Source organism: Symsagittifera roscoffensis, chromosome 5, assembly GCF_963678635.1.
Source record: "Symsagittifera roscoffensis chromosome 5, txSymRosc1.1, whole genome shotgun sequence".
NCBI lineage: Eukaryota > Metazoa > Xenacoelomorpha > Acoela > Convolutidae > Symsagittifera > Symsagittifera roscoffensis.
Window position 1 is genome coordinate 5,962,471 of NC_087066.1, and position 26,380 is coordinate 5,988,850.

The 26,380-nt window shown below is 36.7% G+C and overlaps 2 protein-coding genes and 1 long non-coding RNA gene across 4 annotated transcripts; 1 reads left to right on the forward strand and 2 right to left on the reverse strand.

Annotated features, from left to right (window-relative positions):
* Window positions 1-317: 317 nt before the first annotated feature.
* Window positions 318-23,711, reverse strand: LOC134846459 (transmembrane protein 245-like). 2 transcript variants are annotated; one of them, XM_063863826.1, is made up of 12 exons: window positions 22,771-23,711; window positions 13,355-13,591; window positions 12,852-12,993; window positions 12,320-12,349; window positions 9,726-9,925; window positions 9,028-9,299; window positions 8,480-8,699; window positions 4,749-4,971; window positions 4,081-4,322; window positions 2,248-2,407; window positions 1,814-1,972; window positions 318-1,295 (listed from the first exon to the last, which is right to left on the reverse strand). In XM_063863826.1, exons 1-12 carry the CDS (start codon window positions 23,581-23,583, stop codon window positions 976-978), a joined length of 3,018 nt encoding a protein of 1,005 aa, XP_063719896.1. In that variant the 5' UTR covers window positions 23,584-23,711; the 3' UTR covers window positions 318-975. The 2 variants fall into 2 exon arrangements, with proteins under 2 accessions (XP_063719896.1, XP_063719897.1); XM_063863827.1 differs by lacking the exon at window positions 12,320-12,349.
* LOC134846461 (uncharacterized) lies at window positions 13,866-19,507 on the forward strand. Its single transcript, XR_010162805.1, has 3 exons — window positions 13,866-14,256; window positions 15,235-17,303; window positions 18,082-19,507. It is a non-coding gene; the product is annotated as an uncharacterized LOC134846461 (long non-coding RNA).
* A 59-nt stretch (window positions 23,712-23,770) lies between the features above and the next one.
* Window positions 23,771-25,738, reverse strand: LOC134846460 (O-phosphoseryl-tRNA(Sec) selenium transferase-like). Its single transcript, XM_063863828.1, has one exon. The coding sequence runs from the start codon at window positions 25,330-25,332 to the stop codon at window positions 23,845-23,847; it is 1,488 nt and encodes a 495-aa protein (XP_063719898.1). The 5' UTR covers window positions 25,333-25,738; the 3' UTR covers window positions 23,771-23,844.
* Between the last annotated feature and the right edge of the window lie 642 nt (window positions 25,739-26,380).

The following is a 26,380-nucleotide window of genomic DNA, read 5'->3' on the forward strand; positions in this document are numbered from 1 at the left end:
ATTCTGCGGTCTTTTGTCTTTAAACTCTCACCAATTTCCAGTGAGAATCAATCATCAGCCAGTAGATACATAATCACCATGACAATTGTGGTTCTAATTCATTTTTCGGGAAAAAAAACACTTCCCAACTGCACGCACGGTAACTAATTCCATCAATTAATTAAATAACTGCATTATCCAATTAATTTAAAGCTTACCGAGTAACCGATCGCTCCTGTAATCAGATCATCTAAACCGTCTTTTTTCTATTGCCTAAGCATAGCGCGCATTTGCAACAATGACTTTGACAAAAAAAGTATAGGTATGTTGTAATCTAAATTCAGATAAATTAGTAGATCTAGACTTGAGACAGCATAAAGAATTACGTTAGTTCTGATTCAATCAAAATATATCGATCTCCTGGATCTGCATTTAACCGACCGTTAATAACATTAAATTGAGGATACAATCCACGAAACAACAGAGAAACTAGCACAGCAGAAACATTAGCTTGCTAAGCGCCAGAATATAGAAACACTATATGTGTTAAATTCACCCAGGCAAAGAAGGGTTGTCGCAAATAGAATTTAAAATAAAAATTAATCATTTTTGAATAAACTGCATGAAAAATTACCGGTAATCTAGGTATCATTACTAGAGCGCCTGATAACCGGAATTGATTTTAAACCCATTGACACACATAGCTATTGCTTACAGCTGACTTCTAGGATATCAAAACCAAAATCGAGGAAATATTGGTTAAGAACATTTAATGTGTTAACTAGATGTCCTTAATATCAACAGTTTTAAAACGCCCAAAAAGAAACCAGAACGTTTTTTTTTAGCTCATTTAGTTTGATTTAACACATATGCATAAGTTTTACCCTAAATTTACGGAGAAAGCATAAAGTCACAACTGAACGATTGATAAGTTTTTTATGTGCGATGATATCTGTTCATCATGATTGACAAGAACAAAATTTTGATTTCCATTTTTTATTCCATATCCTGACTTGAGAGATCGTTCACATTGGCATCCATGCCCATAAACGAGTGACTCCTGAGCGACTTGCCCGCATGTTTAGTTGCTCTTCGCTCATTTGACACAGACATAGATTCAGCGTAAGGCGATTCAACCGAGGAAGAGGCATTGTTTGCGTTGTTTTCCGATGTGTTTCCGGCTATGACTGAGGAGTAGACGTTTGAGACTACTATGAGGACGCATAAGAGGATGGGTCCCAAGATGGCACCCTCCAGACCCCTGACTGAGATTCCACCCACTACTGCCAGACCAGTTAGATAAGGATGGCCAGCTCCTGAAATGACAATAACCGCTAAAACTTTTTCTCACCGAGAATCACCGAGATAACGCTTAACTCTTTTCTTCGACTAAAATGACAAAACTTAATTCGAAAAGGTGCAGCTAAAATGTTTTCAATTTGGATATCCGAAAACTCATTTCAGGTTTAACATTTAACACAGAGGCGAAGCTTAGCTTCGCAAACACTAGAACGACAAAAAGCAACTGCAATAAGAAAAATTAGAAATAAGCATGAAATAAGTAAAAATTCGACAACGTCTGGGATGCGAACCGGCGACATAGAGGTTAAGAGTCACACATACTAGCCTCTTAGCCACAGACGCTTAACAGGTACCAAACACTAGCTAAGAATAAAGCAGAGAACAGATGCTATGCAATTTCCAATGCTTATGTTAGTTTGGAAAAAAGGCAGGTTCGCAAATATACACTACGCTGATCGCTAGTGTAGTCAATTTAATGTTGAACTTATCAGTAAAAATATCAACCTCAAGTTCACCTAGGTTGGTAGTTCACCTGATATTTGGGCATAAATAGCAGCATCAAATCCTCCATAAGTCGGGAGCATATGGAAAATCATCAGAACGAGAGCTCCAATCCACTCATCATGCAGCAGCCACAATTCTAGCACAGCCGGAATAGCTGCCAGATACGTTCCAAATACCGGAACAGCGCCTGGATACGAAAGATACTTTTCAAATTGATAAGAAGAACTGAGAAAAAGTGTCAACAGATCCACAGTAAAAGTATTTCTTTAGATTCATTAGCATATCTTCAAAACTATGCATAAGAAGCATTCTGATCTACATCTTTACTTCAACTTATTTTAGGGTTTTTCCAATGATGAAATCAATTTATAATGGTTACAAGAATATCACATCACAGAACACTTCGCTTGTATAATTTTTTAGTTTCTGTTTTACAGTGTGATCATAAATCAATGACCTCACCTAGCAGAGCTGCGACTGCAGCCGGGAGAAACACCAGTCTGACTCCTGCCACTGAGTGGGTGACATAAGTGAGAAGTCCATAGAAGGAGGATAGTTTAAGGGATGCCCCGAACACACCCATCACTGCACTGTTCACTGCCTCTGCAAATGTATTGCTGCTCTGAAATTAGACAAACTTCGATCATACACAGTTTATTTGTAAGAAGTAATGACTACTGCAGGTTGTGTATTATTGTTCAGATAACTTTGAGTTACTATATTATTTGCTTAGTTTTGTCGAATTGCTACTATCGTAATATGCTTGGAAGTCGATAAACAAAACTTGAACACAGAGACCGAGCGGATCTTCTCACCACTTGCGATAAAACAAAAATGGCACGGCAGCTAGCCCAAAAAAATAGGACGCAAGCTGAGTCGAAAAAAATGTTTAAAAAATCATTTTAAAAATTGATTTATTTGTTTGTCTGGAATGCGGGTAAATTTAAGGGAAAATACTGAGAAACACAACTTCCAGTGATAAAAAAGCATTAAAAAGTCATTGAGCGGATACAGAGCAGACAAAACTTGCGTAGTCGACTGTTGAGCCGAAAAAAAAATCGAAATTGAAGCTATAAAACATTTTGAGCCAAAAAGATTCCTAAGTCCAAAGTTTTACGCCCCCCACCCTTTCGTAAGCACAGAAGAAATTTAACAATTTTGGTGCCTTAAACAACGAATTATGAGGCAACTAAGGCAGACATGCTTAAACATAATCTGTTGACAGGCATTCTGTTCTGTTGAAATCAGAACAGCCGTGCTAGCTGATTCAACTGATTTTGTTAAACTAGTTGTTAACCCGAAAAAAGTCTATATTACGGATTGAATATACCAAGTAACCACCAAAGTCGTTAAGGTAACTTCCCAAATGACATAATTCAAATTCCAAATGACATTAAAATGAAAAAGGAAAAGCAGATCACAAGAAACTAATCAGTAACAGCAAGCTTATGCTTTTGATAAAAATCGTTTTTTACTGTTTTCAAAACAATTCATTGACAACTTTACTACTTTTCGCACCTAGTTAACAAAACAGTTCACCTAGTTCATCAGAAAATAAAATTTGGGTTTTCAATACAACCAGAAAAACAAGCAGCAGCTGTGTTAATTTTTTACTATACAAATTAGGGGCGGATCTAGGATTTTCTCGAGGGGGGGGGGTCAGATTTTCAAAAAAAAATTCGAAAATTTTGTCGACTTTTTTTAGGTCGACCAAATTGATTTTTCGAGCTCTCCCAAAGCACTGTTTTATTCCTATTTTAGCCAAAATCTGTACGCCGCAGGCAAATTTTTGAAAAAATAGGCCAAAAAAGGCGTTTTTAGGAACTTGGAAAATTTTGACCGAAAAATTGCGTTTTTTCGGCGCGCGCTCCCCCTCAAAATTAGTATATATTTAAGGTTGGTCGGCCAAAACTGGATTTCTTAAAAGTACCAAAGGGGGAACCTTTGGGTCGACAGGGGGTCGAATCCCTAAAGGGGGCGTCCCCCCCCTAAATCCGCCCCTGATACAAATGTCAAAGCACATGAGATAATACTGCCAATGCTGCCTACAGATTCAAAAGTGGCACCAAAAGTAGCACTATTATTTGCAACTTAGGCTGGAAAAAAAGTTTCATCGCACTATCACACTAGCTACGCTCGTGTAAAAAGCGAGCACCAAGTCAGACGGACGTAACCTCTTACATACATCTTCGAAGAAACATGCAATTTTCATTCTTCAAATACCAATAACTTCTTTCGAAGTTTGCAGAAATTTCCCGTAACGCATATCAACTAAGAAAGACATTAACATCTTACCGCTACACTTGAACTCATACTCTTGGACCCTCCTGAGGTGTTGTTCCCATTGCCCATTCCCACAGCGGCCGGGTCAGCTGGCATGATTGAGGCGACAAACTCCATCGGTTTATATCTGCTGCCACTCAGACTCAACAGGTAGAAGAGGGCTGTGAGGAAGACTACGAAGGAGATGAGGAAGTTCATTATGTGGGAGCCACTGGACAGAATTACCCAGATCAGAGAAGTCAGCACGGAGAACACTGTATTCAGTCAGGTTCATATGTTAGGATAGGTGGTAGATTTGTTAATAAATCAATTTATATTTGCAAAAACGAGAGGATCGTTTATAGTTTCTCCCAAAAATTATATCAAAAATCAAACTCCGAAAAACAAACGTATCACAGTACGTGAAAAGAAACTAGACAATGTGAAACAAACATGAACGGCCATTGAAACAGTAATATCTCGCACGTGTGAAAAGAGGATCTCTTTCACGATTACACCCAGTATTGCAAAGAAGGTATTCGCCGCAGTTACAGAATCCGCATATGCTTAACCATTTTAATGGTTCTTTACAGAGGTTGTTATCTTTACTAGCGAGCACAGTGGATACTTAAAGAGATCTGAACAGAACCAAAAAACGATCTGCAATTTTCAAAAACCTGTCACCTATTCCAACATATGACCTATATTGATATTGCTGTGGAGTATGCTCCAGACCGAAAGAGAGATTGAGCGAAGAGTGTCGAAGTTGCCGTGGATGACGTCATAGACCGAGTAGAACAGATCGGATCCGTGGGACTTGAACGCCTTCAGGAATCCTTCTCCGTTTACTAAGGATGAGTCCATTCCACCCTCTGCTGTTTCTTCGTAGAGAGATTTGACTGAGCTGAACACCTCTGCTATGCTCTGAAATTCATTGATGCGCATCAGTAACGCCATTAATATAACTGTTCGTTTCCAACTGTTTTTATAAAATATAATTCAGTTGTACCTCGTTAACAAGCAAACAATTATTGCGCAAAAAATTATGCCATAATAAAAAGAATTTCAAATTTGACCAGCGAATTTAAAACACAACAGGTGACCAAATTGATCCGTGAAGGTGCAAAAAGCTGCCAAATTATTTTCCAAAATGAATTTTGTGCTATGTTGGCGACATTTGAAAACCTACCAAAACTACTATCAGAGTAATTGTCTAAAACAATCGCAAGCTCATTGAAAAACATTTGTTCAATCCGTCCACCCCTCAGGAGTTGGAAAGTAGCTGATGTTACTCCGACTCTTGAGATATGGACGGAACGAACAAAATCGCGAGGGGTGAAACGAATTTGAAGGGTAACAACGATTTTTCCAGCAGATTAATCCAACGAAAACTGAGCTTTAAAAAGAAACTACGCACACTCCTTTGACTCTAAGCACACTAAGCAATAAATTGACAACCGGTTAAACCATCAGCTGGGTAAGAAACTCAACTCTGGACTCAGCAAGGGCATCTCGTCGCTGTTCAAGTACCGCACAATGCACAGGCTACGTTTATCGCATCGAAAACTCAAAAAATCAAATTAGGCCGGTTGCTGCTCATGTCGAAAAAACTTTGACTATCACAGTTAATTCGATAAAAAAGTAAATAACCAACACGAAAAAGTAGCTTCCAATAAGAAGAAGAAGAAGAATTTATTTCTTCAGACAATTAAATGCAAAAATACAGAAAATGAAGAAACACATTTTTAATAGTCATCATTGAATTTATCTGACATTTTGGTCGACACTTTTTTTTAGGTCGACCGAATTGATTTTTCGAGCTCTCCCTAAGCATAGTTTGGTCCCTTTTTTGGCAAAATTTTCTGCGCCGCAGGCAAAAATGTTAAAAAACAGTCCAAAAAGGCGTTTTTAAGCACTTTTTGGAAAATTTTGACCAAAAAATCGCGTTTTTTCGGCGCGCGTTCCCCCCTTAAATTTAGTATATATTGGCGCCTTTAGAAAAATTTTAGGGTTGGTCGGCCAAAACTGGATTTCTTAAAAGTACCAAAGGGGGTCCTTTGGGTCGGCAGGGTGTCGACTCCCTGAGGGGGGGATTACAAACCCTCCCCCCCCCCCCCCCCCTAAATCCGCCCCTGATCGCAATAAAAATTTTAATTTTTTTTTTAAGTAATTTTGGAAATTTCATTTTTTTCAAAAAATGCGATTATCTCGAAAACTACAAGGATTTAGAGCTTCATATTTTCAGCATGGATTCGCAGCCCATAATTGAAGTCTGATACAGGTTAACCAAAGGGTAAAATTTTTGGCAAATAAAAATATGGTAATATTGATTAGACATTCTGTGATTATTTATCGAAAATAAAATTTGTTAACTCATTATTTCCTAAAACTTATAAATACTTTAATTTGAGCTAGCGTAAGCACCTGGCTTGCATTTAGAGACTGCAAATTAATTGGCATAATTCCGTTTTCCTGAAAAATATTAAAAAGTTTGACTTACAAATGACTTCATCAACATAAATTGAAAAAAACTTATCGCCCTTTAATTACTTCAACTGTATCAGAAATTGACTCTTCACTTCAAATTGGACCAAAGAGCATTGGTATTTCAAACCCAATTTCCTCGAAACTGGTTTTTCTTAATTTTACAACTTCGATCGAATCACAATTGAACAGGCTTTAATATAATCTATCACTTGACCCCAACTGAACATGGTAGAAACTGATTTACCGCCAAAAATTTCCTAAGTTAAACTGCCAAAAAAGCCATGAACCTAAAAAGAGCATGAAAAAACGACTGGTTTTCCGAACATTTTCAAGGGAAAACTATATATGACCTTAAAGCTCTTCGAATTAAAGATTCCTTTATTATTCAAACTTTTTACATTATGTAATTGAAGAAAAATGGACCACAAGATATAAAATTTTCGATTCCACTGAAATTCTAACAACTATAATCCTATTTTAAAGCAGATCCACAGGCAAAATAAAACTGGCAAGTATTTTTATTAATTTTAAGTATTTTAGGTAATTATTTTTCTAATGGAAAATCTTAAACTCTCAAACCCACTTTCGAGACTCAAAGTCAGTCACAAGGTTTGGGCCGCAACATTTGCCCTTTCATTATAGCCTCGTTTGGGCATATAAATTTCAGCTGAATCCAGCAAAAATCAGATGCCAAAATGTGAAAAATCAATTTTAAGCGTGAGAAAATTAATACTTCCAGAAAAAGCGCGTCTAAATTTCAAGACAATTTACAGAAAAAAAACTGACCAACGAACAGCTGAAAAAGTGTCAATGAACTCAAAGAGACTGAAAAAAAAGTTACCAAAATTTTTGAACACTTTTCAAATACTGAGTTTCGAAAAAAAAAGACTCGAATCACCGTTAGTCTTTCAATTTCTATCATTTAGGATTTACACAATTTTTTAAAGAAAATTCTCAATTCGAAAAAACTGGATCAACATCAACAAACAGGTTAGAAATTACAAATCAACACGTTCTTCGCATCATTTGAATTTTGGTTGTTTTAGAGCGGAATATACAATCGTTTAAGCAAATGAACTTGGGTTGAACGTAAAATGAAATCAAAAGTCAACCCGCTTAAAAACATGACCTGTATATGTTTCTTTACTTTATTGACACATGGACAGAAGCTGTCCGAATGCTAAAGTCCTTCACACTTTGTGGTTTGAACAAAAACTTTTGATCACAAATCGTGATCGGGGAAAAAATGATTAAATGGGTTTAAATTACATTTCCGAACCAATTCGGTCTCAATAGCAACCTCCCATCAACGGCATCAAAGACAATCACAATGAAATAATGGCAGAATAATTACCATTATGATAAATTCAGGTTATTCTGATGATTATTTCCACTTTTTGGTTAATTTTGAGCTGTTTCTGCTTTGATGTATACAAACTGTCTTCAAAAAATCAAATTCAATCTTGTGTCTACAGCTTATATGGAAAACTTGGTAAATAGTAGTGGTGCATGCAGCTAAAACGGTTTATAATTGATGCATTTTATATAGGTCAGAAATATATAAGTAGAGAGTTTTAGTTGCACGATAGAGTTAGTTGGGTCTTCTTTCTGTTTATCAAAAAAGAACGAGTCGTTCCTGACGATCATTATAAAACATGTGACTCTAGCCACGAGTCACCGATCAATTCCTAGTAACGAACACTGTTCAATTGCAGTTCGAAAATACCTGATACTATCATAACTTTAAAATTATAACTCATAAATCATTAGCTATTTAGTTTAATTTCATGCCGACTGGCATTCGGCATGAAATTAAACTAGATAGATACTGATTTATGACTTATAATTTTAAAGTTATTATAGTATCAAGTAAGTTCGAACTAAAAATGAGTATCAGCAATAAGTTTCCAACTTCAATGGACCCCAAACCTGAAGATTCTCTGACCTGGTTCGAAGTCTGGTTCCTGTTGACCCACAACTGCAGATACAACTCATCGTAGATCTTGAGCAGTTGATTCGTGATCTCCTCACTCTTCTCGTCACTCTCCCCTCCAGGCACCAAATACGAGGTGATCCAGTTCTCTATCAGACCCCTGCTGTATCCATAGGCTCTCTCCACCACCATCGTTAGACTCGACTGAATGTCTGTGCTGTTAGGTAGGACTCTTCAGAGAACGAAACAATCGTTTATTCAAATAGTTCTTTGCCAGTATCATGTAGTTTAGTTTTACTGACATTTGAAGATTTGCGGTTGCAAAAAACTTGGAAAAATTGAACGAGCAACCCTATTTGTTGTTAATTATGTTCATCAACAACGAGGTACTTCAGTTTTCGAATGCCCTAGGGGGTTCGAAAAGTAATTTAAAAAAAGGAAGTAATTAAATAAAAACTTAAATTTAGCTCACACCATGAATATAAATATGCCTCTTCCTATGAAGCATAGCTTCCAATGTCCATAGACCACTATTACGCAAGTTATCACTATCAACTCACGTTCTGAACTCCGGATACATGGAGGATGCCTCGTGTGCCAGAGTGGTTCCAATCTCCACTATAGCCATTCCCTCCTCTTGGATCTGGGCAGCCAGTAGAAAGGACAGCACTATGGATCCGACCAGCAGTAGACTGACTAGGAGTACTGTGACCACAACCCCGATTGACCCCTTGAGAACTTTGATGACCTTTTTGTCGCCTAACAGGTAGAAGTGGATCATCTGTTTGAGGAAGGATGGCATCAAGATGTGCTGGTTCTCCATCACTTTGTCCTGAATTTGAAAACAAACCACATTTACTCATTTGCGATTAATTTTAAAAGAAAAATTACTTATTCTTCATTATCCAATATGACGGCTGTATAAAGATAACTAATTCATTCAACAACCACACAGGCTCAGCAGACAAAATCGCTGATAAACCAAGAACTTCTCACATCTGGTAACAAGCGGAAACTTCCCAACTGTCTTCTCATCCTACCTTCCCCAGTTCTTGATTGATTGCTTCGGCCGCATTTGCTAAGGCTCTTTTCTCTCATGCACAATACTTCGATCTAATGTTCACAGACTCCTACATCGACTTTTTTATGAATAATAAATTCGCTTCAACTGTTCTCAATGTCGCAAAAACCTACTTATTTCACTAATGCATTGAATAACTGCACCGCATGATAACTCGACTGAAAAGAACCAATTGACCTTTGCGGTGCTGAAGTATGGCTTGAGAAGGTGGTCCAGCTTGAACAGGAAGAAGGACCTCTTGATGACGAAGAGAGTGATGGGAATGAACAACACAGGCAGGATCCAGAGGTGCTTCAGGGTCTGGATCATGAGGATAGACCAGAAGAGAGAGTAGAACCCGAAGGACACTATCAGGTCATTCATGTCACCATGCCCATCTGAACAAGACAATATTTCATATACGCTATGTAACTTTTAAAAAATCGATTTCCCAACACCAAATATTTCTCACCAGGTGTTTAATACGTAGGTAGCTCACTACAAAAAATGATCAAAAAATAACGTTTAGCGGCTTTCACGCAAATATTTTTTTGTTCCGGATAAATAATTAAATCGTTACGCCAACTGCAGGCCGGATTTAAAAACATTATAAACACAGGCGAAGCTGAGCTTCGCACCACTTGCAATACAAAATGCCAAAAATCAAACGATAAGTCTCAAACAGAAGTGAAAAACTTGAATGAATTGTTGTAGGCTAAAAAATTCAACTAAATAGTACATAAAAAGGATTCGGGTTACACAAACTCCATTCCTTTCTTTCTCATAACCAAAGAAAAAGTTTTGATTAAAAAATCGAGATCCAAAAGTTCCTAAATACACTCAAAAACGTAGCTTAAAATTTTGCAACCAACCAACTTGCATAAGCTACAGTAAGAATTGGGGATAAGAAAACACCTTTCTGTTATTTGCTATAAACTAAGATCAAACTGAAAGAAAAAATTGACAAAAATTGCAAAACAAATGAATGCAAACGTTTCAAAGAATTGCCACACAGAACTTGAATTGCCACAAAAAAGAATTTAAGAAAATTTGACAGACAAACTCTGAAAGCCCAAAAAAACCCAATTACATCAAATATGAAAATAGTACGCAACATTTAAGATAGCTGGATCAAACCAAAAAAATAGAAAAAAACGCCCATAAAGAAAGTAAACACAGAGGCGAAGCTGTGCTTCAACAAAACTTGCCAGAACACGGCCAAAAAGCAGCTCTATCGGATAAGCAAAACCTCGGCTACATATAGGATTCGAATCTGCGACCTACTGCAATCAAGAGATTTTGAGTTTCACGCACTATACACTCAGCCACACAAGCTCAACAACCGACAAACACTGATAATCACTAAAAATGCACCTACATATGCTAATAAATTACCAATTCCTTCAGCAAATTGGCATCAAAAACAAATAGACTAAATTTTGCAAGTACAAATTTTGAATATAACAAACTGAAGGCATCCACACTAACTTAGTGTGTAACAAATCGCAAAGTATAACATTATATAAAAATTATGCATTTCGAAAAATTGCGAGATATAAAGAGTTAGAAATTTTCCGAAATCGAGTTTTCATGATTGTTGTTGTATGAAACAAATCAATTTTTTTTGGTTCATTTGATGAATTAAAAATGCATCAACTATGTTAACTTATTAGTATTCGAATGTCAAAGCACATGCTATGAAAACGCTGTAAAGGTGCCCCAAAATTGACACCAATAATTGCGACTTAGGTTGTTAAAAAAGAAGGTTCGTAATAATACACTCGTTTCGCAAGTGTAAAAAACACACAAACTCATTTTGTTACAAACATTTCAGCCAGAATGAATCATCAAATTGAATCGAATTCAAATAACATTGTTCAACTCAAACAATAACAAAAAAAAATAAAACAAACTTTATTTGAACCATTTTAAAAAATAATAGAAGCCATGCCATGCATTGGAAAAAATGAAAATTCAATGCAATTTTTTATCCCGAACTGAAAGTTTTGCGTATAAAAACCAGGAAAACTAAGAGCTATAATTACTCTTTTGAAAATGAAAAAAGAGTACTTTAGGAATCCGACAAAAAATGGGACGAAATCAATAAAGTCGGCAAAAAAATCAATTTGATTTTGAAAATTGTTTCAACTGTAGACCCAGTATCGCTAGACTAGCTGTTAACAATGCAACTTGGCAAATTTGTGCTGACGTGCAATTTGGCGAGAATGGGAAAGGAGATCTTAAAATTAGATCTGTAAACATAAAGTTATTTACGGGAAAAAGTCTAGTACCCGATTGCAATACCCTTGCTATCAGTCGAAAGAATTATCAGGTCGATATCAAGCTTTAGAAATTTTAGAATTGATTTGAAGCAAGCTATTTGTTCAAGTCTCACGAAACGTTATCCACACCAGTGTAATCATGCGTTCATTCCATATTCAATAGAATATCCACTACTCGGATTTTGCAATTTTGAAAAAATAGAGAAAGGCATCCATGAGGCAACAATTCGTAACAGGCGACAATTCGTAACAAACGACAATTCGTAACAAGCGACAATTCGTAACAATCGACAATTCGTAATAGTAGAAGCGGGGAAAACTGATTAACGCGCAATATACCTCTCGTGCCGGATGTAAGCGCAGCGGAGCAAGCGTATTCTACTTGCCAATGCCTGGTTAAGAATTGTCGCTCGTTACGAATTGTCGCCTGTTACGAATTGTCGCCTGTTACGAATTGTCGCCTGTTACGAATTGTCGCCCTACCAAAGGCATCCATCATTCGGTCTTTACCTTGTTTCCTACCACTGCCAGATTGGGCGGCTGCAAATATTTTGTACTGTGTTAATTTGCAATGCGTTTAAAAGATTTCGTGCAGCATTAAGTGCAACGTTCTAGAAAAAACATTATAAGTAATAAGCGAACGTGCATTAAATGAATTACAAGTTATGGTACAATATGGCAACACGAAAAACATTCACCAACACATTCGGCGAGCATTAGATTCGATTCCAAAATTGTCCAGGCTTCTCAAAGTAAAGAGGTTTGGTAACTGATTCTATGTTATAGGATTTTTATTTTCAATAAGATATCATTGCATAACAAAACTGAATATATTATGTACAGAGACCACCCTAATTTTAAAGCATGAAATAATAAAAATAAACCGAGGCTCTCAAATACCATTAAATGAATGCCGATATTTAAGATTAGAGATTGAATCCCTCTGTAATACGGTATTGTGGCGACAAAAAATGTCGGACAAAGAAAAAAAAACAGCCCAAAAATCTGCTGAAAATGAAATGAAAAATGGTGGTAGACTCACTAGTATTTAGATCTTTGCTGGTTGCCCCATCAGTGGAAGCGTGAGTGGAGGCGGGATCTGTGTGTTCGAACACCTGTTGGGAGTACATCCTCAGCCAAGTCACACTCTTCTGCACATAGTCCGTCATTGTGTTCGAGATGTCCTAGAGTTACGAAAATTAGTTGGAGTCATTCAAAAGAGAACAAGTTAATTTAACCTCATAATTGCATAAAATTTGAAAGAAACCGGACCATTCTTGAAAGACTAGGAAGGAAATATAAGCAAGGAAGTAAGGGAAGGGAAGGATTTGAAGTAAAGGGAGAATGATTTTTAGATATAATCTTGTGCTCAAAATTTTTTGCACAACCTAATTGCACAGCAACTTCTACTTCTTTTCCATTTAGAATTTGAAACGACAGTTTTACAAGTTATCAACGAAAATCATTTTTAAAATCAAGCTTAATTCAAAAGCTCACGTCCTAAAAAACTTCAAGCCATCTGGCTTAGTTAGTTATATTGTTTACTTGTAGTGACTCATTGCTGTTGACACTCTGTTGATCTGACACTTCATTTACACTCTCCACACTCTCCGTCACCCTCTGCTCATGGCCACAATCTGCACCTGCTGCATTAGTAGCCCCTCCCCCTCCCCCTCCTCCATCCCCCTCATCTTCTGGCTTGTAGTCTGGCACTTCCTGCGATGACTCGTTCAAAGAAACCAGTGGTACTGGAACTGACTGCCGCTCAAACTTGACCATGGACTGAAACGAAAAGACCGATCAGAAAAGATTTTTAGAACAGCCTAAAAAATTGAGTTTAGAATAGAGTCTAGGAAAACTAGCCGTAAACGGACAAAATGATCGGAATATCTATATCAAGCAAAAAATACATCAATTGAATTGAAGCTCATATCATTTTTAACAGCTGCTATGACCATCAAAGTGCTTATAACGTTGCTATTGTCCTGGTGTTATTGATAGTTTTGTATTTTGTTGCTAGAATAAATTCTGATTTATAACAGTCTTTTCTCGGGTCGTCTAAAACGTTCAGTAGTTACTCCAGATAGTCAAAAAGCAAAAAACTAAAACCAAATCCTGGATACTAATAAAATGATTCAACAACACATTAAAGAATAGCAACAGTTCTTCGAATAGCAACTGGTTTTACTGTGACGAATCAATGGTTCGATCGACCATTTTTAAAAGCGTCTCGTTGCATATATCATAAAAAATATGCGAACCAACGTTTACCAGTTGGTATGGTCACAAGAATGCAAAGTTATTTATCAACGTTATTTACATTTTTCAACGTTTCACCATCGTGTGACAAGTTTTATAAACGTGCTTTTTTAACATTCATCAAAAAACTATTGTACCAACCATAGTTTTCTTGTTCATTCTCAAACTGGTTACAACAGCATCACATGGTGAGTACACATTTGAAAATTTATTTTTCGTCCAGTATTTTTAAAATCAAGATAGAAGAAAAAGCTACTTACAAGATACTTCCGATGTCCCTGATTGTTAGTTATATAGTTTTTGAGAAAGAGAAAAAATCCCAAAAATTAGTCAAAAATCCATCCACTGAAATTAACTTTTGAAGGCCGTAAAACATGAATTAATGTAAAAAAACACTAGCGGAATAGGCAGACACATAGATCGTCCGATTCGTTTTCGAGAAAAAAAAATTTCGCGTAAATTTTAAAACTTTCCAAAGCGCCTGAAAAAATGCCATACACTTTCATGGGAATTTTTATCAAACATGAATATGATAAAGCAGCAACAGTAAAACGGACATTATGCTAATGCCTCAAATGAGCACTTCACTTTTCGACGGAAGTGGATTTCGTATAAGGACACTATCCTTCGCCTGTGTGAAAACGACTGCGACATTTTGTCGACATGAGTTTGGTACTGTTCTCTATTTTCAAAAAAGCTAGAGTTCTAAAATAAAAAGCATCTTCGAGTCTACTGCGAACAGAGCATCGTCTAAACTTAATCATGTGATTCGTCAACCAACCTCAGCGTATCCGAGAATAGAGAAAAGTTTTTCAAGCAACACATCTGTGGCTGGTTGTGTTCAGATATTTCCTTTGATCGCTAAATGATTTCTCTGTCCGAAAGCTGCAATTTTTGTGTGGCATAACAGCTGACTTATCAAAAATTAACTTTTTTTAAAATTCATCATGAAATCTCTTCAAAATCACACATTAAAACGCAAAGTTAACGCAAACAGCCTTACTATAAGAATTTTTTGAATTATTCATGCTTGATAGAAACTCAATTTTCGAGAAAACTTCAAATTAAAACCATTCCCTGTGTTTGCCTGCGTATGAGGCCCGTTGAAAATTCAGTTTTTGATAAAACTTCAAATGAAAACCATTTAGAGTTATGGTTTGTTTTAGTCTCAAATGGAAAAGTTCCATAGCGAGCTAGATAACTTAACAATTCGTTGGCCTGGTGGATCGGATATTCAATTCAGTGATGACCAAAAACTCAAACAGGTAGTCAGAAAACAATATCCAGATTGGAAACTCAAGGGAAAGGTGACTTCAATCCCCGCGGTGAGGGTTCCTTCAATGTTTCTGGGACCAGAGATGATGAGCGAACGACTGAACAAACAATACGAACGAATTCAAAAAGGCGAGGAAGGCGAGTTGAAAGTATACAGAAAAATGCGCGATGGATTTGGACCAGACCAACCTGGCATTATGATTCTACCAAACTTAGATACCAATGGGCTGTTTAAATCGAAATCAGGAGTAGTAGAAATCGACATTATAGTTTTACACCCATCGAAAGGTATCTTTGTCGTGAGTGTTAAAAACCGAAAAATGGGTGATCAAAGACCTGGCATGGACGGTGCAGCAGTGAAAAATTTTGAAGACGAATTCAAAGAAAAACTAAAGAAAGAAATGCTTAAGCACACTGATTTTATCGTGCAGCTCTCGAACTACAAAACATCACCTTGTTCGTCTAGTTCCAGCCTTGATTTTATTCCCGTACACGCTGTTTTCTGCCAACTTTCGTGGAGCTCAGAAAATATGCAAGATCTGGAAACAAACAAGGAATGGTATACTTCCAATGACACTGAACATGTTTTAATGTTTCAACAGCCAGATTTTACAAACTTTCAGAAAAACTGGTCTGAAAAAATGTCACAAATTCGTGACATCGCAATGCACGATCACTTTGAAACCACTATCGCCCGTTTAGTAGCATTGAGTTCGATGGACAGTGCAACTGCACTCATACACGATAAAATGATATCCAATAGCTTGCAGTCAATTCAAGCTAAACAGAAAGATCTGAAGACTAGACTTGATCAACAATTTGCCAATACATCCGGAAACATTAGTGAGGATTCATTGAGAGAACTGAAAAATATTATGCAGAAAGAAATTGTACAATCTAATAGAAATCAGTCGAAAAGAGGAAAAATGAAAGTTATTCTTTGGACCAAGGAACAGCTGGAAATAATTGCAGAAGTCTATGAAACTTTAACATGCAATGACGGTAGACTACTGCGTATGCATGTGAAAGGTCCTAAAGGTTCTGGGAAAACAATGCTTTTAATATACTTGGCCAAACTAGCACAAGCTATTCTCGATGCTAAAAAGCAGAAATCTTGCAAGCAAGTGTTTATCTGTTGTGGGACTTTCGAGCCATCCGCCGTGCTATATGCGCATTTACGAAAAGTTTTGGACGGTTCAAAGGTTGTGATACTTAAGGATGTTTTAAAGGATTTTGCAGAGAAAATAGTTTACTTAGAAGGAATAATTTTTCTTGACGAAACAGATAATCTTTTCCCCAACAAGAAAATCCTCTGTGAAATGAAAAAAAATCATGTGTGTTTATTTACTTCAATGAGGATACCACTTGACTACCAACGGAGTTTTAATCTTCGGACTCTAAGTTACAACCTACGATCCACAATTCAACTATCTCAGTTCTGTACGAGCATGAGATCTGCGTTTCAGTACACTGTGGACATCAAAGGAAAATGCGCTCACAATCTCGAGGGAGAACAGCCAGATATAGTAGTTTCCTCGCCAGGTGAGCTACTTGAGATTTGCCTGGCAATCATTGCTAAGTACTCTCAGGAGTCCTTGGACGCTTATTCAACACTCGTCAGTTCAAGATATCTATCACCAGCTTCTGATATCGCTCTCCACCGCCTGCTTACTCAACATGACATAAAATATTACAGCCAAATCGACTTGAACTGCATCGACGAAAAGCTAATGCAAAGCTCAAATCAAATCTGCTTATTAAATGAAGGAGTTATAGGAGCGGAGTTTGGAACAGTCATTTTGCCATTAGAAGCATCATGCCGTCGCCCAATAGAAGAAGACATCCTTAATATCATTACACGAGCTACTATGCGACTAGTTGTTATAGTTGAACAGCCAGAATGTGCACATCTATCGAGAGAACTTGCAAGATCAGATATAATCGATCATGTAAAAAATAAGTGAGTATGCATTATTTCAATACATTCAAGTTAAGCTCTCCAGAATTGAAAGGATAACAAGACTGCTCGTATCAGGGCGAGGCCCTGAATGTTCCGACTGCCTTTTGAGGTTTATGGAGCAGCAATAACATGGAAAAACTAAATGTATTAAAATGATTTTTTTTTAATTTGATATTTTTTTTGCAAAATTCATCCCCCCACACGCCATATAAAGTACAAGTGATAAAGTTCGCTCCTAGTAACAATTCAATTATGGCAAATAAGAGTCCTAGAGTCCTTCAACCCATTTGCAATGATTTCTAAAACGGATTAAATCTCCGTTTACGCGTTAATAGCGCGAAATATATCGCGCGTTAATTGTCCCAAATTGGTCAAAACGGCTATCTTAAAACCCCCATAAAAAAAATCACAGGTGAAATATCTTTTCAAATTTAAGCTCAGGATAACAATACTTTTTGAATGATATAAAAAACCGTCAAAAATAGCTAGTTAAAAAGTCGAAATTTGTCTGAAGAAAAAAAACTCACCCCGAGCACAAATATTCCGTTACTTTCTTTCCGAAGTCGGAACAATAATCTATTTCTCCCAAAGCAAGAAAAAAATCGCAAAAATGAACGGTCAGCTGATAATTGAAACAATGAGCACAATTTAGCTGTATCAAAAATGTTGGTTGCGAATTTGCAAACAATGTTAGAAAAATTTTATTTTCCCACGAACTCCCTCCCTCTCCCCTTTGCGATAAGACCTATATTTTTTGCCTGATATCAACTAATTTTAGCCCTCAACGCCACTATTATATAAGAGAGCAGGATATACCAGATTACTTTGAAGGACTGCAGAAGATTGGCAGTATTCTTGAACAAGCGCAGAGCGTGATTGTTGTTGGAGATTATCCTTATTTACCAAACTTCTCATTGGTTGAGCCGATACAAAACAAAACATTCCCCAAAACTGTCAAACAATACGTTCACAGAAGTGGTCTAAATATTTTTGCGTTTCCTAACGTGATGGTCTTATGTAAGCATTTTCTGTACCATTTTGAGTCAACCGAAAATAGCTTTATCATAGCCATAGCTATTGTCAAAAACTACACAGATTATTTTCTGATGGATTTCTTTACCCGTAACACAGTGTATCACCACACACTGTTTGAAATAAAATTTATATGCATACCCCCCGACAAAGAAAATTATAAATTACTGTTCGATTTGTTGCTCGCTCAAAAACAGAACCGCTGTGGCCTCCGAAAAACTACAAAACCCATTCATTCAGAAGAACAGAAAATAGCAGAGTTTCATTCTGATCAAAAAAATAATGTACCGTATTCCTGGCAAGACTGGAAAGAGCTGGCCAAAAGTCACAGACTTGAGCAAGCTGATATAGAATTCATTTTATTCTTTCGAATAAGTCACAGTAAACTCACAGCTCTATACGAAAGATTTGATGGCACTTTGGATACGTTAATTAGCTATCGTCAAGAATTGGCTAAATTGTGCACAAATTTTTCAAAAATCAAATACGATTTGGCCGCAACTGAAAAGCTATCTTTGAAAGCAGGTCTTGAACTGATTAAAAGTATCAGTTTTGCGTTAGAAGCAAGTAGGTGGAATCCAAAATGGTCCAAAAGTTATTACAGAATGAAAAAAGCAAGTAAAGTAGAGTTTGACTTAACGTACGATGAAAACGCTAGCGATGCAATGTTTAACACTTTGAAGCAAGACAGCCTATTTAAGTTACATAACATGCTTTCGCTTACTTTGAAGACGAAAAACATGAAGGAAGAAAAACTCAATGAAGAAATTGCCCGAATTTTGAACGATAAAAGTGAAGATGCAATTAACTATAGAAAACAAATTTCCGAGGAAATGTTGAATGCAGCAAGATATTATTTTCAAAGTGAATCACCCAATGATTGTTTAACCACTTACAATTTAGTGCTAGACGCGAAGTTCATGAATCCAGACAGTCCTAATTGCTCAATCTTTTTAAAAGAGCATGTGGAATTTCTGCACTCAAAAGCAACTGAACGAGAATTGTTGTTCAAAAAAGTCCAAGAGGACAAATTGTTGCGAGAACTTGTTCTATTTGACATCGGCTACAACTTAATAACAAAACTAAACAAAAATCCAGACCAAGAGATACCGATACAATCTACCAGATTCCAGGATATGTAGCATTTTGATTCTACTAACACCTTTTCAATATTCCAGTTTTATCTAGATAGTTTAAACTCATTTCAAAAAAGATCCGTTTTGCATTAGAGTGTGACGAGGAAAGTTTTAATCAGTAGCATAAAATATTTCAGCCTTGTTCAAATAGAGGCGAACCGCAGCTTCGCATCCTCTGCGAATCACAAGATAAAAAATTATACGACTTTGAAGTAAGAGCCTATTGCTGTAAAGACAGACCTTATTTATCTTTGCGGAAATCAATTGTTATTTTTCGGGTGGTGCGTCATTGAAAACAACCGGAAATAGTTAATAACAGCTTTAAAAAGTCCCCACTTTTACTTTCTAGCAATTATTCATCAAAAAAAGCCAGAAATCTGCACTCTTATAAAGTTGGCTTTACTACGATAATCCGCTCAAACTAAAAAAAAATTGCGACACTGCACTCGATTCTTTCGAAGTTTTTTAACGTAGTCTTAAATGAGCGGATAAACACACCCTACGTCATAGATCTTTCCCACTCACTTGGTTACCTTTTTAAGTGGTGGAACAGAAAATATGAGTAGTGCAAATTACAAACTAATAGCTTTTAGCTTGTCAAATCGGAAGTAAGCCTTTCTAAATTAGGTAAGCCTTTCTAAATTAATAAATTACAGACTACTTTCACTGGATTTCAACAATTGAAAAACTTTATTTTGAAGTTTTCTGACGACAAAACATCTAATTTGAAGCATAATACAAATCTTTGCCACAAAATTTTTTTGAAAACCAAAAAGAAGAAAACAGAAATAATTTGAAAACAAAGACATCTTTACAGCAACGAAAAGATAAAAATCATTATTCAAAAACCTTTACAAAAAAGAAACTACAAGAGCTACTCAAAAAAATGGTGCCAATGATGCAGAAAAGATGTCGCGCACAATTGTAACAGCGAAATAGTTTAAAAAATTATTTTACACAAGGCTATAAAAAACCAAAAACATTTTCAGTGGCACCAGATGTTTCTTCCAAGTTTATACTATTCATGGTGTGATCGAAAACGCAGTTATACCCTTGGTGCATGCTCTGCTGCCCAACAAGGTTCAAGACACTTATGAAAAAAGCTGTTTTACGGTTTTGGTTTCTAATGGATACATACAGTTTTGTCGAAAGCTATACTTAAAAATTTGGTCTTTTCTGCACTGATTTCCATTCTGAGACGAAGCAAAAATATCTAAGAATCCGTTCTTATTTATATCAGAAAATCGTTGATTACAGGGGATTGGGAAATGATTACATCATGGAGCAACTGAAAGATCTGGAAATCACTGAGCAATTACAACAAACATTTAGCACAGCCAGGACTTTTCTGGACTTAGGCTAATCAGAAATCAAAAACCGCCTGGTGCGAAATGTAATACATACTTAGATTCTATCAAAGTATAAATTTACGTTCTCATAGGCTTGTTTCTACTTTCGTAACGTAAATAACGGAATTTCTGTGCTCGATCGACAAATTTCACCTTTTAAGCTAGCCCTTTATGACAGAATTTTTGTAAATTACCTGTGATCATTTTTCGTAAAGTTATGGGGGTTTAAAGATTGATAATTTGGCACAATGCGGCGAATCAATCCGTCTTAGAAATCGCTCCAAATTAGTTGAAGCAATCTGAATTGCCTTATTTGAATTGTTACTAGAAGCGAAAACGATCACTTTGTACTTCGAATGGTGTGTGGGGGATGACTTTCAATGTTTTTTTCGTTTTATTTTATAACAATTATACTGCTCCATCGACCTTTAAAGGCAGTCGGAATAGTCAGTGTTTCGCCATGGTACGAGAAGTCTTGTTAACATCAGAAGACGAAGTACCCAGCGGAAATAAAGCAGGCAATACTTTAGGAGACAACCGTAAAGCAGAAAAATGTTTTCTTAGCCGGTCCACTCAAAAAACACGCACAAGAAATTTTTTCGCTCATCAAACGACACGAAATAGTTCCACTAAGCCAATAAAACGCGAAGCATTTTAAGATGAATGAATAAAAAAAGAGAAAAAAAAAAGAACTGACACCAAATGGAAATTTACAACCAACACGGATGAAATGCATAATTAAAAAACAGACATTCTCAACAGAGGAATCGGACCTTCAAACTACTTCTCAAATAACAGTCTCCCAAAAAAAAACGTTTTTATCCCATCCCAATCATTCTTCCAAGTTCAAAGACGAACAAAAGAATGCTTAATAAGCGCTGGACAAAAAGTAGCCATACCCAAAAAGACTAAATATCGAAAACTCTACAAGAACATAATCAAAATTATCAGTCGCACCAAGCGAAAGACTGGGTTTTTGAGAGGATATAGTTATGATGTTCTAACATTTACTTTCCTTAGTGCAAATGTTTTCTTTGATTTTTCAAGATTGAGCTAAGTCAATTTAAAACCTCCAAAATGATGTATACCTACCAGGTGGTGATTTCCCTTTCACCTTGCCGAACTGTTTTAGGTCGTGCCCACTTTTGTGCCCGATTCACTCATTTTAATTTTTACCCTAAATGTTTTTCGGATGATTCTATCCTTCGTTCTCTCAAGTTTGAGTCCAACACATTCACCACTATACCATGAGGCCTTTAATTATCTTCTGTTTATTGTTCAATTGCTGGCTGTTTGATCGGTGATTTCGCTCATGCCTGAGGTTTCAATTCTCAAATCAATTCTGTCTGCTCCAAAAAACAGGCCAAAAAATTTAAATTGAAACTTTTAGACTTCTTTGATCTTTCGGACTATTTTGTATATGCAGTATACATTCCATCCTATTTTCAAAGTACAAACCAAATCAGGAATAAAATTTCACGAATAGAAAGCCAAAAAGCGCAACTGAATATAAAAGGATGACTGATTGGGAAGGAATTATATATCCACCCGTTCAATTAGACAATATGTTCAGAGCGAGATTAGTCGCGTAAATTGAACAATGATTTCAAAGCCGAAGAGATTGGTTTGCAAATCGATTAAACATCGCAACTTATGGCTGCTAAAATATGGCACTTTTTTGCTGATACTGAAACTTGATTTATACTGAAACTTAAGCTTTATTTAACTCCGCTCGGTTTTCGAAAAAAAAATCATTTTACTACCCATTTAAATTTTGAAAACTTGAGCTTTTAGAATACACATTTCAGTACACAAAAAAGGTGTGAAATAAACTCCATCGATGATGATGACGAATGTCCAGCGCAACATTTCGGCCATTTGTCACCCGCAAGTACAGTGCAAACTGATTAAACTCCGCAATTCAAATCGGGTGGTTAAAAATTCGCTCACCTTCTTACGCTGTGGGTCCTTCAGCGAGTTCTGTATGTAGCCAGCCACAGCTATTACAGTCAACATCAACAAGCCCAGAACCACCACACTCGATGACGTAATCAACAGGTGATACACTAACAGAGCCCAAACTACAACTGAGATACGCTTCAAAACTGCAGTGTTATCTTGAGTGGAGTAGAAAAAAGCCAGGATGAAATAAGCCACGTAGATGGTCCAAAAGTAAGGCGCTACAAAGCGACACCAAAAAGATGCTATGCCTCCATGTAAACGCAACATAGAGTTTATAAACCAGGCAATCATTTTGCAAAACAACCTAACAGGTGTCCAGGCAAAAACTAAATACAGCAATGGGTAAGAGAGAAAAGCGATGACAAAGAGGTAAAATTTCTTCGAAATGAAAATTCCGATTAAATCTGACAAGTAATTTACAAAATTGAACGGCAGCAGAAGTAAACCAATAAACAGTGGCGTTCCGGACTGGGTCAAAGATTTCAGCCATCTTTGCACAGCACCAGTAGCTGCTTTTTTGAATGGGTAGAGAAACGATCCGGTTAAAGTTGCCCAAAGCAAAGGTCTAAGAAAGACTTCCAGTACAAAAAATACAGCAATTGAAGCTAATATGGCAAGAAGCACGAAAATATTGGCAGCCGCGTTGAAAAACGCCTGTTTGAAAAGTTTCTCATTTCCAGCAAACATTTCAGACGCTAATTTGTAGTCGTGAATGAAAGACAAGGAATTGAAGCGTGCCAGATTTGGTCTGGACTTTCCTGCCGGTGGCTTGCCAGTGTTTGGAGTGTTTCTAGAGTCCATAATTCCGTCAAGTCAAAGCTTCTTGAATTTAAATCCCTCCCACAGGACAGTTAATCGCAGCAGTTTCTTCAGCCGTTAAAGAGAAACATGTCTCGTTTGGCACAATCAACTGAAAAGAAACTAACAGTTGAGTTGACAAGTTTAAAGCTTTATTGGACTTCTTCGATTGATTTCAGGGAAAGCACGATGAAAGCTCATATAATCAAATTTGACAGTAACTGATTGAAACAATATACAATTTATAAAACAAGTCAAATAATTTCATTCACTATCAACATGGTCACCATCATCATTTATAGGACCATTAGTAATTTCTGGTACGAATTTAACACTATGATCTTTGTTGTACTGTTTTGATAGAACTGCTTTAAGTCGTTTCATGAACAAATTAATATCTTCCGATTGCATTCCTATTGACGCTGCTGCTGTCATGTAATCATGCGGATACTCGTCAACATGCGCACCGAATCCTTTAAATTTCACTCCACCTATTTCTTTCGTCGTATCACGAGACACCACGCGAGCACCAGAGACGTAGCGAGTGAACAGCATACTTCCTATTTTGGTCACGCTTTCGGTGACGTCATTACCTTCATCGGGAATTTCAACACTTTGCAATGTTATCCCCATTGATATGTCATTATGTGGCACATTCAGAAGTCTCTCTCCGAAACTTTCAGCAACCTGTTTTAGTTCTATTTGAAGCCTACTATACAATTCTTTCCTTTCAACTAACAGCTCTTTGTATTTTTCAGATCCCATTGAAAGAAAAGAAATAAATAGATCTAAGATGGGCTGAATAGAAGCCCGCCCGGGGTACATTTTACCCAAATTATCAACAAAACTCTGGTCAAAACCCCCAACAATACTTCCTCCGACAGGAACCATAAAATTTTTATCCATACTCTGAACAAACGCATCCAATCTATACTTCAGTCTCACAGTTTCGGATATCAAATGTGAACACTTCGATGATTGTAAGCCATAAGCATTATTGACAACATGAGCTATGTCAAACTGTGAGCATATTTTGCCTATCTCGGGTAAATTATCCGGAACACGAGGAGCAAAACAACTTGTAGTTGACATCACGCATACAATCGACTCCGCTCCTTTTTCGATTATAATCTTTCTCAGTTCATCTAAGTTTGTCTGTATTTCATCTCCATTTTTTAAACCAGTCACAACCAAAGGCTTGAAACCCGCAGTCAAGATTGACTTGAAACAGCTTTTCTGGTCAATTCTGAGAAACACGACATACTCGGCCCGAGGTTTAGTAGGTCTCAATGTCATTAAGCAAAGACTCAAGGCCATACCTGTTGCCACAGGCAACAAAACCAAGTCAGTGCAACCTCTTATACCAGATAATTTAAACAAATCCAGGGTCAAATTGCGACATAGCTTAACCAGCAAGCTAGATCCAGCTGCTTTCGGCTGAATTTCAGTTATGTCACCTGAACGACCAATTCCATGACAGAAACCATAGTTTCTGCGACGAACCATTGAGGCAAAGCAGCGTCCTTCCCGTTCGCCAACTCCTGCATTTCCACTGAAATTGTTACTGTCCATCAAGGAAAGATAATTTAAAAGTACATCAATTTGTTGATCCGTGAGTGGCTTTGACGGCATTTTTCTCTTTTCAATTAATTCATTTAATTGCTTCCCTAAAGCACTCAAGTTTTGAGATCCCTGCTCAATGTACGATTTATGTACAAGCTTTTTAGCATTATCTAACAATTCCGAATTCATTTTCAACTAAAATGGGAAACAAACAGGATTAACCAGTGGCTACAGCACGAACTTTTCCGACCATAACTATCACCGAAAAATTTTTATCTAGTTTTATCAAAATTATATAATTACCCTGACGATAAACAAGGGTATTGCAACCGGGTACTAGACTTGTTTCCCGTAAACATCTTTGTCCACAGGATCTTCAATTCTAGAAGTGAAGATCGTGTGGACATTTCTAGATAGTAGTAGTAGTAGTAGTAGTAGTGTAGGCTTTAGGATTTCTCCATGGGTTTTGAACCCTCGTTTATAAGTTCATAATTTTTCCCGGTGGGTTGCAGTTTCCACACCAGCAAAGAATTCTCCACATACACAAGTTGTTTTCTGCAAAATTTCTGTTGAAGAATTTCCAAAACGTGTTTGTTATGGATATTTTCAGGCTGTCATAATCTTGATTTTCGAAGTCCACAATTTGGCTAAAGTAGTTGTATAGCGTAATAGAACGTATATAATAATTTTCATTTGACTTTTTCAGTCTTGTTGCATGAACAGCAATCTCACCACGTGTTGCTTGTCTCGTTCGTGATTCGTTTTTATGAATAATTGTATTCAAATCAATGTCATGTTTATTTTTTAGTAGTGAAACTAAGTACAATATGTCGTGTAATTCAAAGTACATTGAGAGTGGAAGGAGCTTTAAAAATTTCAGTCTTTCAGTATAACTCATTTTGAAGTTATTTGTAATCCAAGATGTCGCTCGTTTTTGTACTCTTTCTAGTTGTCTTAATTCTGCTTTGTTCGGATACCATGTTTGCGATGCATAGCTTATGATTGGTACGATGTATCCGCAGTATAAGTTTAATTTTGACTTTAAAGATGTTTTTTTCGAGATATTTCGTTTGATTTTGTAAAAAGCTCCCATGGCTTTTGATATGCGATTTTCAGCATTTACTGACCACGAAAGGTTGTGACACATTAAAATACCTAAGTCTTTTTGGGTCTTTGCGGTATCAACATTTGTATTAAATAGTGTAACTTCCATTTTCCCTTTGAGGTTTAACAAATT

Excerpts from the sequence above, each read along its gene's own strand:
- LOC134846459 (XM_063863826.1), bottom strand. The coding sequence starts at position 23,583 with ATGGACTCTAGAAACACTCCAAACACTGGCAAGCCACCGGCAGGAAAG. Across the intron at positions 13,592-22,770 it reads AGGACCCACAGCGTAAGAAG|TCCATGGTCAAGTTTGAGCG; the intron begins GTGAGCGAATTT and ends TTTTCGTTTCAG. Across the intron at positions 9,926-12,319 it reads TGGCAGTGGTAGGAAACAAG|ATGGGCATGGTGACATGAAT; the intron begins GTAAAGACCGAA and ends TGTCTTGTTCAG.
- LOC134846460 (XM_063863828.1), bottom strand. The coding sequence starts at position 25,332 with ATGAATTCGGAATTGTTAGATAATGCTAAAAAGCTTGTACATAAATCG.